At 42.4% G+C, this 14,021-nt stretch overlaps 2 protein-coding genes across 3 annotated transcripts in view; one reads left to right on the top strand and one right to left on the bottom strand.

Moving 5' to 3' along the window:
• rgs3a (regulator of G protein signaling 3a) overlaps positions 1-6,421 on the bottom strand; it is an 89,272-nt gene extending 82,851 nt beyond the window's left edge. Inside the window, exons 1-3 of the mRNA XM_051894415.1 lie at positions 6,331-6,421; positions 5,326-5,437; positions 2,930-2,973 (exon numbers count right to left, since the gene is read on the bottom strand). Of these exons, the coding sequence (XP_051750375.1) occupies positions 2,930-2,973; positions 5,326-5,437; positions 6,331-6,366 (192 nt within the window). The 5' untranslated portion in view covers positions 6,367-6,421. The remainder of the gene's footprint in view (positions 1-2,929; positions 2,974-5,325; positions 5,438-6,330) is intronic.
• A 4,927-nt stretch (positions 6,422-11,348) lies between these two features.
• Positions 11,349-13,796, top strand: LOC127512997 (uncharacterized PE-PGRS family protein PE_PGRS46-like). 2 transcript variants are annotated; one of them, XM_051894426.1, is made up of 2 exons: positions 11,349-12,910; positions 13,007-13,796. In XM_051894426.1, the coding sequence occupies exon 1, from the start codon at positions 11,744-11,746 to the stop codon at positions 12,695-12,697; it is 954 nt and encodes a 317-aa protein (XP_051750386.1). In that variant the 5' UTR covers positions 11,349-11,743; the 3' UTR covers positions 12,698-12,910; positions 13,007-13,796. The 2 variants fall into 2 exon arrangements, with proteins under 2 accessions (XP_051750386.1, XP_051750385.1); XM_051894425.1 differs by having other exon boundaries at positions 12,959-13,796.
• The last annotated feature ends 225 nt before the right edge of the window (positions 13,797-14,021 follow it).

The following is a 14,021-nucleotide window of genomic DNA, read 5'->3' as shown; positions in this document are numbered from 1 at the left end:
ACATTGTATAATAGTAGTAAATTTACCATGTGTCCCGCACTGTCCCATAAAATCACATCTACGTCCTGCAACAGAGCAATAACCAGGTTGTCACCCTACTTTTGCATGTTAGGACAAATGGTTTTCATACCAAGTGTGGACGGCACCAGAGTTCAAGCAAAGTTGGGCTAATGTACACCAGAGACTGGAAATCCACTTTCATACCAAACAAAAAAATTAAACTCTCTAGTAAGAAAGTGCCCTTGTTTCTACATACGAATCTGCTAGTCAGCACCTCAATGCAGACTCAGTGTCATTATACTTGTCAAAAGAAAGAGAGATGGCATATACTTGGACACGGATTGCTCAAGGAAGACGGGAGTGGGAGAAAAACATGCAGACACAAAAGATATTCCTCTAATGAGATTGTTTTTCTCTTAGTTGGGCGGGTTTCTGGCAAGTGACATCTCCAGCTACTACGAGTGTCCATCGAGACACATAAGAAAGAAGAATCGAATTATTCCTGCATTATATTACTCAAGGATGGAGCCTGCTAGTATCCATCACACATCACAACAGATGCCCTGAGGTGTGTTTCCCAAAAGCATCGTTAGCCAGCTATGGTCGCAGGTCCTGTTGAATTGTGTTGGACCATAGTTGGCTCCATGAAACACATCCCTGATCGATCTAATAAATCAGCGGTTCTCAACCCTGTTTCTGGAATTTATGATCAACAGTGAGCTAGTAATTACATCACTAGCAATGATTCACAATCATGGTCTCAAGTCTAAAGGGATGCTATTATTATTTTTTTTAGAGCTGTGTAATTAGAGGTGTAATTGTAAGGGTGTCGTATATTCCAAATGAAAACACTTGTATTGCATTGATTCTATGTTTGCAATTGTATTAAAGCTGTGATTTTGTACATTAGATAAATTCTGAATTACATTTTTAAACAATTTGCATTTCCAATGAGATGTCATTAGTATGTGTACGTATTTGTGTGGCTCTAGCACATACAATTGTACAAAATGTAAATGTTTTTATTTATGTACAACTTTTCAGACACTATTTTTAAGTTTTGCCGTGATTTATAGAGGAGTAAGATTAATGCCATACAATTTAACATAGCCAACATATTAATTTGTTTTTTAAAAAAGTTATACTAAAACATCTGCAACCCAGGCTCATGTGGAAAAAAATGCCTATGGCAACATTTCTGCAAAACTATATTAGGCCTCTATTGCTTCTTGCTTCTCTATTGCTAAAATGTCCAGTGGAAAAATGTCCATCTGGCAACATTACATTGGTTGTAGTACCACATTTGTGTCACATTTAAAAAAAAAAAAAAAAAAATGTAGCACATACACTAAACCTAACCAATAGTGTTAACAAAAGTAAATGTGTGATAAAAAAAAAAAAAAAAATGCATTTGCTGAAGCAACCATGCCAATTTAGCTTGCTTCATCAAGTCTTTGAGATCTTTTATCGTGACTCGTGTTTCACGGGACTCGTACCCGAGCGTTTCACATCACAAGAGCAATGCTGTACCAGAGCAAGTTTACTACATCAGAAAAGCCAAACATATGGAGCTGGTTACGTGATACAAACATTAAAATGTATTTATAAATCATGCACTATGTTAAAAGCACTTTCAGGTCATAGCATAGTATTTGTGCAAGGATCCGCGCCAAAATTAGTCTTTATTAATCGATAATCTGCCTTTGTCAGCAGTTTACAACTTCGTTGACAACTCCGAGTACAACAAGCGGGTTTTTGTGCTGGACGATCATGCTGCGACCAGATCTTCACCCTCAGAAACATCATTGAACAATGTGTCGAATATCGGAATATCAGATTTAAAGATCTTTATCTTCTGTCATCATGCTGCATTAAGACCGAATCGGGCCGAACAGATTTTTTTGACATCAAAAGGGTGTCCGACAAGGATGTATTCTGTCCCTCATGCTGTTTGTCATAGTGATGGACTTCATTATGAGAAAGTCAACTGATTATGTTGGGGCTGGCATCCCTTGGACTGACCATGACCGCTTGGCCAACCTGGACTTTGCGGACGATGTGGCATTACTTGTGGAAGATGATCCGCAGCAAAAAGTAGCCACAAAGTCCATGCTTAGTCGGCCCAATGGGGTGCATGACTGTCATCATCACACCCCAGGGCGTAAACAGGGCGTGACATTTCCATCAACGTCAAATTTCGACTGTATGACTCTATTGTTCTGTCAACTGTCCTCTATGCCAGTGAAACCTGGAGCATGTCGGCTCTCGTTTGGAATAAGGTAAACGGTTTTCATCATCAATGCCTCCGTTGTATCCTTGAGATACCCTATACTGACCAAATCCCAAATAAAGTGGTGCAGCGACGGAGTGGATTTGACAGGCTGGACATCATAGTTGCGGAACGCCAGCTCCGTTTGGCGGGCATATCTTCCGCTTCCCGCGGCAGCGCCTGCCTCAAGTGGCAATGAACTGGATCCCACCAGGCGGTAAACGCAGACGTGGCTGCCCCTGTATCACCTGGAGCCGCACTTTCATAGCCGACCTTAAACTCCTCGATACGTCATGGGATGAAGCCGCAGCCACTGCGATGGATGGACATCGATGGAAAAAAAATTGTCTAAGTAACTAACTAAGTCTAAGTAATCTGCCCTTGTAATCATAATTTGTGTAAAAGAATAAAAAAAATAATTGTTGGTGTTTACTGCCACTAGTGTTCATTTCAGCTAGAAACTGCAGTCAATTGTATTTGCATGTGTTTGTTTTTGCAGTTCTGCAGAAATGTAGCCAGAGTCTTGTATATTTCCAATAAGCCTGGGTTGTGAAAATCATACTAAGGGACAGAAATGTTTGTTTATTATCACCCTCAAACATATAAACAAAACTTTTTTTTAAATTAGTTGTATATTCTGAACATATTTCTGTAACTCACCTCTGTCATGTGGATCAAGTAGAATTGCAGATCTTCGCTGTGATCTGAGGAAACAAACATGATAAGGTCATAAAATTATTTAAGAAAGGCAACATTTTTCAACATGACAGGGCTGGAGCTAAACTCTGCAGGACAGAGGACCTGAGGATCCCTGTCCGATTCACCCGTAAGGGAAGTGCACTTGAAGCGAGTACTCTGAAGGGAGAACAATGTTACTTTGATAAAAGACTGTTGTAACACTGTACTGTCTCTTCATGTGGTAAAGTAATAATAATATATATAATATCATACAAAATATTAGATTTGGTGGAAACTGTTGTAGGTTTTATTAATTTTGTAACACCTCATTTGAATAAAATGTATGTTTTTATCCTAATGGTGTTGGTGACCAACCTTCCACTAATTGGTCTTAATTGGTCAGCTGGTCAATGAGAATTAGATAAAAATCATTTTTTTCAAAAGGAGTGAACTCACTTCTTCTGCTGTACCCTTCACTTCCAGTGCCCTTCAAAGTGCAAAAAGCATTTCACTCCCAACAGTTCTCAGAAAGCATACAACAAATTCATATATATATATACACACACTGTGTTTGGAGTTCACACCATATTCTCCACCCTCACACTATCCAAGATATGCGTGTTTGATTTTCAGGTCACCTGACCAGCTGCCCATCACGTTGTCTCTCTGTCCTCTCTCAGGAGCTCTCGGTCACTCAGTGGTTGACAGCCTTCTCTGATCGTGGCTGTTTGCTCCGTCCCTCAGACCTGTGCGTTTTATAAAGCCTTATTGAGCCCTGAGGTTTCTGAGAGCTCAGTACGTTCGTGTTGTGTTGATGTGCTCATCAGATATGTCTGTGATTGGCTTCAATGATCAATGCTTCAAAAACGTTATAAACAGTCATCAATGACTCTCTTCACCGAGTGCTTACACAGATACACACGGGAGCGTTTGAAAGCAGGCGTCTATCACGGACCGGTCCACTGATAGAAGCCCGTTTTCAAACTGCTTTCAAATTCAAACACTTCTGTGCGTTAATCATTGTAGCCAATCACAGACATCTCTGATGAGCATGTCAACTCAATGGCCAATCAGAGGCGTTTATGAATCCTCTCATCAGAGCTCAAAGCATCACATTTTTTAAATTTCAGTACAGATTCGAAGTCGGTACTTTTGATAACTCTACTGGAAACAACTCAGAATAAGAATCAATAGCCATTTCTGTGAGGTTACATGTCACACTATCAATCCACCCATCCACTCATCCACATATCCACTCACTCATCCATCCACTCATCCACTCATCCACTCATCCATCCACCCACCTTTCATTCATTCTTCCATTGATCCACCCATCCACTCATCCATCCATCCATTCAAAATGTAACATTAACATCCAGTCCTCGTTTTACAGAATCTTCATATTTGGGTGAACTATGACATTCTTTTACGGCTCCCTTTGCCTCCAAAGCTTATATTTTACATCAGTACATTCTGTTATTTTACAATTTATTCAGTTAAACATATTTCATTTATTTTAATTTCATTTTAGAGTTCTATACTTTTTGTTTGTATGAGCTGTATAATTATGACACAATCTGTGCCTTTCTCACTTTCCACCAACGCATCATGATCAGATGTAGGTTCTCTTCATTTAATACATCGTTCACAGAAGATTGCATCTTGCAATAATATAACATTAAAGTGCTATTGTGTTGTTTTTTTGTTTTTTTTTACTTATTTCAACAATACAGTACATACATGACTATTCCAATCTTCACTAATATAAAACCAACATGATTGATCAAATATTTCATATTCTCTAATGCCATTATTTCAACAGTTATCAGAGGGACTGATCAGAGGAGACAGTCTGTGAGACACCTGCAGGTTCTTCAGCTACGCTGTGACGGTCATCCTGTCACATGATCACACACACACTGATCTCACTAAATTAGTTGAGACATCTACACAAACATTAAATTTATAGCTCTGCTACGTCTCCGGAGCAAAGACACAGCAACAATCCGAGCAAAAAATCATCCCAGACAATCTAACAATTGACTATTTCTTTTGAATGATTTATCAATTAATTTAACCTATTATTGATTTGATTAATTGCAATAATATATATTGGGCAAAGCAGTGGTTTTATAATGGTGTGATCTTTTCTATTTTTGCCATTTCATGAATGATCTTAGTGATATTGCTGAAAAGAGTATAAAATAGGGCATGTTAAATGAGCTGTATTTTTTTATTTTTTTATTTATTTTTTGCCTAAAAAGAAATTGACAGTGGCATAAATGGATGCTGGCTTAAAGGGTGGGACTTGGGACTCTGAGAACACGGATGTGAACACTGATTTTTGTATTTTGTGAATGTATGCAGTCGTCACTCACCATCCTGCAGCTGCAGCTGTCTGAGGTACAGCGGGTTTTGAAGGACATTACATCGTCCCAGTTCATCCTCTCTGGTCACCAACATCAGATCTGAGTATATAAAGATTATTACCTAAAAACAGAGAGCGACAGTGAGAGAGTTCAGCAGAAATGGATCAAACACAGACGTTTCAGAAGAACAGTTGGAGTCAGGTACATGTGACACATGCAGCCAGTGCTTGAACTGGAAAGTAAGAAAGTAACGGCATGTTAAAACAAGCTTCCAGTGTGCAAGAATAAATCAGGTCGGCCCGTCACGGTCTTATTTAGCCCAAAAATAGTTGGTCCAAATTTATCCCAAGATGGATATCTTTTCACCAACCCAGGCTCATTAGAAAAAACGTGCCTGTGGCGACATTTCTGCAAAATGATAATTCTCATCTTTCACATTTCACAACAGTTTAAAGTGAAATGTCCGGTGAGTGGCACTAAAAGGTTAATGCTCCATTGCATTTTAAAATAATATACACCTACACTAAACCCTAAACCCACCCGATAGTGTTAACAAAAGCAACTGTGACATAAAAATGCAATTGCTGAAGCAACATGCCATGTTATCTTGCTTCTACAAGTCTTTGAGCTCTTTTATCATGACTCGTGTTTCACGACAGCTTCACATCACGAGAGTAATGCTGTATCAGGTGAGCTTCTGAGCAAGTTTACTACATCAGAAAAGCCACACATATGGAGCTGGTCATGTGATACAAACCTCAAAGTGAATTAGTTTACAAATCTTGTTCATTTCTGTTTGAAATGGCAGTGATACACTGATAAAAATGATTCTGCGGTGAAGTAAGAAAGAAAAAACAAATGTAATTTCTACATCAAAAACTTAATTCAGGCAAGAATAAAAAATAAAAAAAAAAAAAAAAAAACTGACCCCACATTAATAAAGTTATAAAACTTCACACTGAAGGGTGAAATGCCATAAATCCACATTCACAATATATGCAGAGTATCTCTTACCTTAATAGAGAAGTGCTTGCTCTCGTGCAGAATCATTTCTTCAGAGATCACCAGAGATCTAGTCGGGCTACACAGATCTACAGGCTTCAGAAAAGAAAGAAACAGACTCTGGAACAGTTTATAAGGTAAGCCAACTTTGGCTTAACAACTTATATAATATTCACTGCTATTAACTACATGACTGAAGAAAGTGCTGAACTAGCAGTACTGCTTTTTATAGAGTACTCAACCCACACAGCAAACATCTTACCACACTATTCTCTAAACTAGTACACTGTTACATGCAAAAACTGTGTTTGAAATCTGGACCACCCAGCTAACAAAATTATGGTCTAAGAACGTTTTGCTGATGTTCCAGTTAAGTTATGAAAACATTATTTCTCTGATCCTTCAAAATAGTTTATAATAAATCATTTTAAATTCATGTTATGCAATCATTAAGGGAACATTCCATTTTATAAATCTGCAAACATTGTGGGAACGTTACTTTCGAATATTCTCTGAACATTCTGAAACAAGTAGTAACATTTAAAAATTGTAACCAAAACACTTCAGAAAAAAACGTGGTATAAACAATGTAAAAAAATAATGTTTCTGTGCTAAAGTTTTGAGAGCAATATTAAAAACCAGATAGTGTTTAACAAACATTCTACTGGAAAAACATTTGTACATAACTTTGGCTAATGTTCTGGCAAGGTTCTCTCAAAGTTCTGAGAACGTTCCCTGTTAGCAGCAAAACCCACCGACAACCTGCTATCTGTAGTATTATCAAACACTTCATATATAAAGATGGCACACTCATAATATGATAAAATAATATAATTTTGTATCATATATTATGAATGGAAGAAAGTGTAACACGTAATATGGCGGAATAAGTCCCGCCTTCTTATCCAACCTGAAAAATGCAGTTTTTGTCATGATTCGAGCATTTAGAAACAAAATTTGAGACAGTTGTTGTCAGATTTCATTGGTGATTTCAAATATAAATTTAATTGAAAGCTTGGTGAACAGCTTTGGAGAATTTGATGTTTCCCCATTTAAAGAGATAGGAGCTGCACTTGAATGCCCGAGAGGCGTTTCTAAGATGGCTGCCGAGTGAAATGACTTGTCTTAAAGGGACTTTATTTATGTTATGTTACAAGAATCTCAGAAGAGATCACTACTGGAGCTCAGTAGATCTTATGATGAAGATAAGGAAGATTTACCTGCACAAAGATGGGGAAGATAAGGATTTTAGGTGTCACTTTAACGTAGGTACCATAGTTGGCATGAGGCACGTGTGACCTCACAATGGTGCAGTTCTGATAGTTGGCAAAGTTTGAGTTGGTAGTTGGCTGTTGGTAATGTCCGCTTTGCTGTGTTTTGGATTTGCTGTTGCCAGAGCGACGCAGAAAGCACGTTCTGCTTGCCAGTCCAGGCGCCGACTGGGAACCAGCAGCCGGAGGGGCTGGAACAGACGTCTGAGGTGTGGGGTACATCCGGCCAGCTGGTAGAAAGTAAAGACTGTAGGTGAGATTTTAGTCAGATACAGATTTTGCAACACACTTATAACTGGGACATCGCTAGTCCCTTTTTACCAGGACACGAGCCCCAGTGAAGTACTGCTGTGCCCCAGTAAAACCATTAGGACAGTATTCCAGCCTCCTCTATGATTGAAATGGTTCTTGGTATTCTTCCTGCAGCAGGAACCTGGGCATCATGTCACATCATTGAACATGTCTCTCTTTTTTGCAATCTAATGTGTCAAATAGATCTACATTATCCTGCTTAAAGGATTAGTTCACTTCAGAATGAAAATATCCTGATAATTTACTCACCTCCATGTCATCCAAGAGGTTTATGTCTTTCTTTCTTCAGTCGAAAAGAAATGAAGGTTTTTGAGGAAAACATTCCAGGATTTTTCTCCATATAGTGGACTTCACTGGGGTTCAACGGGTTGAAGGTCCAAATGTCAGTTTCAGCTTCAAAGAGCTCTACATGATCCCAGACGAGGAATAAGAGTCTTATCTAGAGAAACCATCGGCCATTTTCTAAAAAAAATAAAATTTATATACTTTTTAACCACAAATGCTCGTCTTGCACTGCTCTGTGATGCTCCACACATTACGTAATCACGTTGGAAAGGTCACGCGTGACGTAGACGGAAGTACCGCGGTAGGGCGAAAAACTCCATCTCATTTTCTCCTCCAACTTCAAAGTCATTCAACATCGTTGTTTTACCTTTTTTGTAAAGGCCGTTTGACTTAGTCTTTGCATGTTCTCTTTGCAGACACTGGATTGGTACTTCTGCCTACGTCACGCGTGACCTTTCCAACATGATTACGTAATGCGTGGAGCATCACAGAGCAGTGCAAGACGAGCATTTGTGGTTAAAAAGTATATAAATTTTATTTTTTTTTAGAAAACGGCCGATGGTTTCTCTAGATAAGACTCTTATTCCTCGTCTGGGATCATGTAGAGCTCTTTGAAGCTGCACTGAAACTGACATTTGGACCTTCAACCCGTTGAACCCCAGTGAAGTCCACTATATGGAGAAAAATCCTGGAATGTTTTCCTCAAAAACCTTCATTTCTTTTTGACTGAAGAAAAAAAGACATGAACATCTTGGATGACATGGGGGTGAGTAAATTATCAGGACATTTTAATTCTGAAGTGAACTAATCCTTTAAGCGTCTTACTCAAGAGCACAATGGTGAGGCCTTGCATCTCACTTTTTGTAGGGCTCAAACTAGTAACTTTCCAAACCCTGAGCCTTAACCACTTCACCACACCATGAACAGAAAATGCACTAGAAAACAGTCATTAGGGAACTTACCTAATGTTCTGTGGTTGTCTCCATAGACAGAGCCCAGTACCTGAAAATGTAGAAAAGTCAAGTACACTGAGACAAAGTACATGTTAAGATATTCTGTGCAGTTCTCACTGAATCAAGATCAAGAAGGTTATTACAATATTAAGCCTTTTTCACACAATACACAAGCAGCATGTAAGCGAGATCGGTTTGGTGCTGCTTACGTGTGCGGTGTGTCACAGGCCTTATGGTCACTTCATTATAACAAATGGAAACTTTTCGTACTTCTTTGATGTGTAACATATTATGTTGTGTTATATATGGATTTAATTGAAAACACAGGTTTCCTGTAATAGTAGGTTTCCTGATACATGGTTGGTTACAAAGACATTTGTCAATGGAAACAGTGGGTCTCATTCACTAACTGAGTGTAAAATCTGCATACAAATACATTTAGAACATACTGAAACCCCACATACTCAACGTGTACTAAACGTGTTAAGATTAAAAAAATAAAACACAGGTTTTCTTGTGTTTCAGTTTTGATGATGACAGACTTGGCATTGCTTGGCATTTCTTGAGAACACTTGGATGTAAGAATCATTTAAAATTTTGGGTAGCATTACTGTAGGTACAGCATCTGTCTACAGTGTGAAGGATATTTAAATGGGTTTTAAAAAGACTAAAGACTACTTACAAATAAAGAAACAAGATATTAAACAAAAAAGGAAGCATGGGAACAATTTTGATTTTGTGATATGCTGAAGATTGTAAGGAACGCTGGTATTCTCTCCACCATGCCTCAGATTGTGATTTAGGAGTCCTCATGATAACTTCTAAGCTGTTGTAGGTTTAGAAACTACTTCAGAGCAGTTCACCTACACATTTAACAACTGGAAATCTCATGTCTGCTCACATTTTCACATCATATTGAGACATTAAGCAGCGTTGAGACACCCTACTGATGGACAAGGCTTCGCTCTACCTGGCTTCCAGGGTTAATAGGTGACAGGATGATATAATCGTCCCCGTTTGACGCTTTCACACGCGTCCCTCTGAGCGTCTGAGTGCCGGTCTTGCCGTCCACTGCACTCCTCCGTTCTCCCCACAGGATTCCCGCTCCACTCCCTCCACCGCACAGCCTGTCTGAGCCGTTGACTACAACCCTACGGCTGGTTCGGTGAGCGGGCAGAGGCGGTGGCAGTGGCGTTTTGTCCCCCCTCTTGCTTTTAGCCGGGGAAACTGGAGTATCATAGTAGTTAGAAGACTTGTAAGAAGGATGATGGATCAGCCCCTCAAAGTTGGACTTAGCAGAGGGTCCCGTACGCCAAACTACCACTGTGATCTCACTTAGACTGTTTCTGGAGCGAGTGAGAGATACAAGAACAAAAGAAGGAAGAGAAGCAAACACAAAGAAGAGCTGAGTCATGATCATTGAGAGCGTTTTTGTGCATGACTTAATAATCAAACATGTAAGATAGTGTAAACACCTTTAACAGGTTTCACCTTGCTAAAAAGAAGTGAGCTTAATTGTTTTGAATGTGCGCTTCTGGTGTACTTCAAATCTTAAAAGTATATTTATGAAAACATTTTACTACTTGCAGATAATATATTAATGAATTGAAAAGCCTTAAGTACACTCTCATGACTGTTTCATAACACACTTAAAAGCACTTTTAAAAAGTGTAATAATTTCAAATTAAAACATTGACTTTAAAGTACATTTTAAATCATTGTGTAACGAATAATTGATGATAGGCTGTTGAATTATTAGAAAATAATGCACACCTGAGGTGGTAATGTGTTATAGTGTTACATGTACCTAATAGCATGTGCGAGTTCTACACACTTCCAGTGTTTGACAGTCTGACCGTTTAACTGCAAAACAGTGTCCAACTGCTGCAAACCAGCCTGATCCGCCGGACCACCTGAGAGAAGAAACACACATGTTGGGTTTCCATGAGCATAATGATTTTTATACTGTATAAACTGTATATTCTGTCCCCTAACCATAAACTCTACCCATCACAGAAACTTTCTGCATTTTCACATTTTCAAAAAACATCACTTAATATGATTTATAAGCTGTTTTCCTCATGGGGACCGAAAAATGTCCCCACAGGGACAAGGATTTTGAATATTGCCATCTTTGTAGGGACATTTGGACACACACAAACACATATATATATATATATATATATATATACATATATATATGTAATGATGGGACGGCAGAGCGGGGATCCATTTGCAGCTTTATTGAGAATAGTCACCAAGGCAGACAGGGGCAAAGGCAAAGACATAAACGGGACAGGCAATGGTCGAGGCAGGCAGCAGACAAACTGTATCGGGTCACAGGCGGAGATCAGGGCAGGCAGCAAACAATCACAGTCCAGTACACAGGCAAGGTTCAGGGCAGGCAGCAGAGAATCACAACGAATAAACAATCCAACGGTAACAGGGTAAACAGTCCACAAGAAAACGCTCAGAGTTGATCACCGGGGCAAATCAAGACTTCGCAAAGGGTGTGTGTGTGTGTGTGTCTTAAATAGTCCAGGTAATGATCTGCAGGTGTGTGTGGCAATTGGTGATTGGTGCATGTGATTGGAAGGGAGGATTATGGGAAGTGGAGTCCAGGAACTGACAGGAACAGACAGTGATCGTGACATAACGCCCCCCTTCCGGAAGGCGCGTCCTCGCGGCGTAAATGGCACAGATAGGGAGGGGGGGTGGGTACATTGGAGACCTGTTGGCAGACGGGAACGGGGTCTCCAATGCAGGTCCAGGAACTCGGGCAGCCACGGGGGGTCAGGTGCCACGGGCAGCCACGGCGGGTCAGGTGCCACGGGCAGCCACGGCGGGTCAGGTGCCACGGGCAGCCACGGCGGGTCAGGTGCCACGGGCAGCCACGGCGGGTCAGGTGCCACGGGCAGCCACGGCGGGTCAGGTGGCTTGGGCACCCACGGCAGGTCATGGTCCGTAGCCGGCCACAGCAGTTCACAGGCGGTTGAAGACCGTGGGCGTGTAAGGTCCCCACCCGCAAGCTCAAGCAATTCGGAGGCCGCTGATGATCGCGGCCGTGCAGGGTCCCCACCCACAAGCTCCCCACCCTCAGGTATATGGCCCCCCCCAAAAAAGTTCTTGGGGAATTCAACGGAGGCCGTGGCGGTTTCGTGGGTAAGGAGCTCGGGTGGCGCCGGCAGGGCGAGGAGCTCGGGTGGCGCCGGCAGGGCGAGGAGCTCGGGTGGCGCCGGCAGGGCGAGGAGCTCGGGTGGCGCCGGCAGGGCGAGGAGCTCGGGTGGCGCCGGCAGGGCGAGGAGCTCGGTGCCGGCCTCCGTGGCTGTATCAGGAAGAGCGGATTGCTCTGGGACGGCAGCGGACTGCTCTGGGACGGCAGCGGGCTGCTCTGGGACGGCAGCGGACTGCTCTGGGACGGCAGCGGACTGCTCTGGGACGGCAGCGGACTGCTCTGGGATGGCAGCGGGCTGCTCTGGGACGGCCTCCGGGCCTACAGCGGGCTCTGGGATGGCTTCCGGGCCTACAGCGGGCTCTGGGAAGGCCTCCGGGCCTTGAGGGCTGGAGGAAGCCTTCTTCCTCCTCCTCCTCCGTTTGAATGGTTGAGGCGGTGGCTCTGTGCCTACCTCCTCGGTGGGCGCTGCAGCGGGCTCACGGGGTGGAGCGGACTCACTGGCTGGGACGACCCCTATGTTCCCAGACACTGGCGGGGCGGCCATCTTGCCCGTGGGCACTGGCAAAGCAGCCATCTTGTCCATAGCATCCCGAGAGGTTGAGTGCGTCGCAACCGGCGAGCTTGAGGGCGTAGCAACCGGCGAGCTTGAGGGCGTAGCAACCGGCGAGCTTGAGGGCGTAGCAACCGGCGAGCTTGAGGGCGTAGCAACCGGCGAGCTTGAGGGCGTAGCAACCGGCGAGCTTGAGGGCGTAGCAACCGGCGAGCTTGAGGGCGTTGCAACCGACGAGCTTGAGGGCGTAGCGGCCAGCGGGCTTGAGTGCGAAGCGGCCGGCGGAGGCTTAGGAATGCCAGCCGCTCGTGCTGAAGTCAGCGGTGGATCAGCCACACTGGAACGCAACCCACCCTGCTCCCAAACAGATCCAGAGACGTAACGTGACTCTAGAAGAACAGCGGGGACATGACGTTGTTCTGGAAGATCAGAGGAGACGTGACTTGGCTCACGGAGGTCAACTGTGACTTGACTTGGTTCAGGATAATCAGCGCTGACTTGACTTGGTGTTGTTATTATGGTGGCCGCCATTTTGTGAGCGTCATCTGGCGCGGCGGCCATTACGTGAATGGATGAAGTGTCGCATTTCTCCACGACACCCACAGTAAATGGAGAGCCAACAGTCAATAAAGCATAATCCAAAAACAGACTTAAAGATGAACGGGGTCCCTCACGAATGAGTTGTTTTTTAAGTGGCTGATTGATGCCCTCACAGAAAAAGTCTATGAGCACGCAGTCCGGCAGATCTGACCAATAAGCAATGTTCAAATATTCTGTGATATAATCCTCTATCGATCGTGTGCCCTGCGTGAGTCCTAATAACAATTGTGCGATGTTCCTACCGGGCCATTGTTCTTCAGGAAAGCCGCTGGATCCATGTGTTGGCGAAGTCTTCTGTAATGATGGGACGGCAGAGCGGGGATCCATTTGCAGCTTTATTGAGAATAGTCACCAAGGGCAGACAGGGGCAAAGGCAAAGTTATATATATATATATATATATATATATATATATATATATATATATATATGACATAACAGTGAGTTTTAATCAGTTGTGACGCGTATGACCTGACAGACCCTCACATGACACAGGTGATATTCTGACGCTTTAAATGATGACATAACAGTGAGTTTTAATCAGCTGTGAATCATGTAG

Source organism: Ctenopharyngodon idella, chromosome 5 (genome assembly GCF_019924925.1).
Source record: "Ctenopharyngodon idella isolate HZGC_01 chromosome 5, HZGC01, whole genome shotgun sequence".
NCBI lineage: Eukaryota > Metazoa > Chordata > Actinopteri > Cypriniformes > Xenocyprididae > Ctenopharyngodon > Ctenopharyngodon idella.
The sequence above is the reverse complement of the archived record's forward strand: the minus strand, read 5'-3'. Positions and strand labels throughout refer to the sequence as shown.

Bases quoted from the DNA above. Each gene is read 5' to 3' on its own strand.
- LOC127512997 (XM_051894426.1), top strand. From the start codon at position 11,744: ATGGGAAGTGGAGTCCAGGAACTGACAGGAACAGACAGTGATCGTGAC.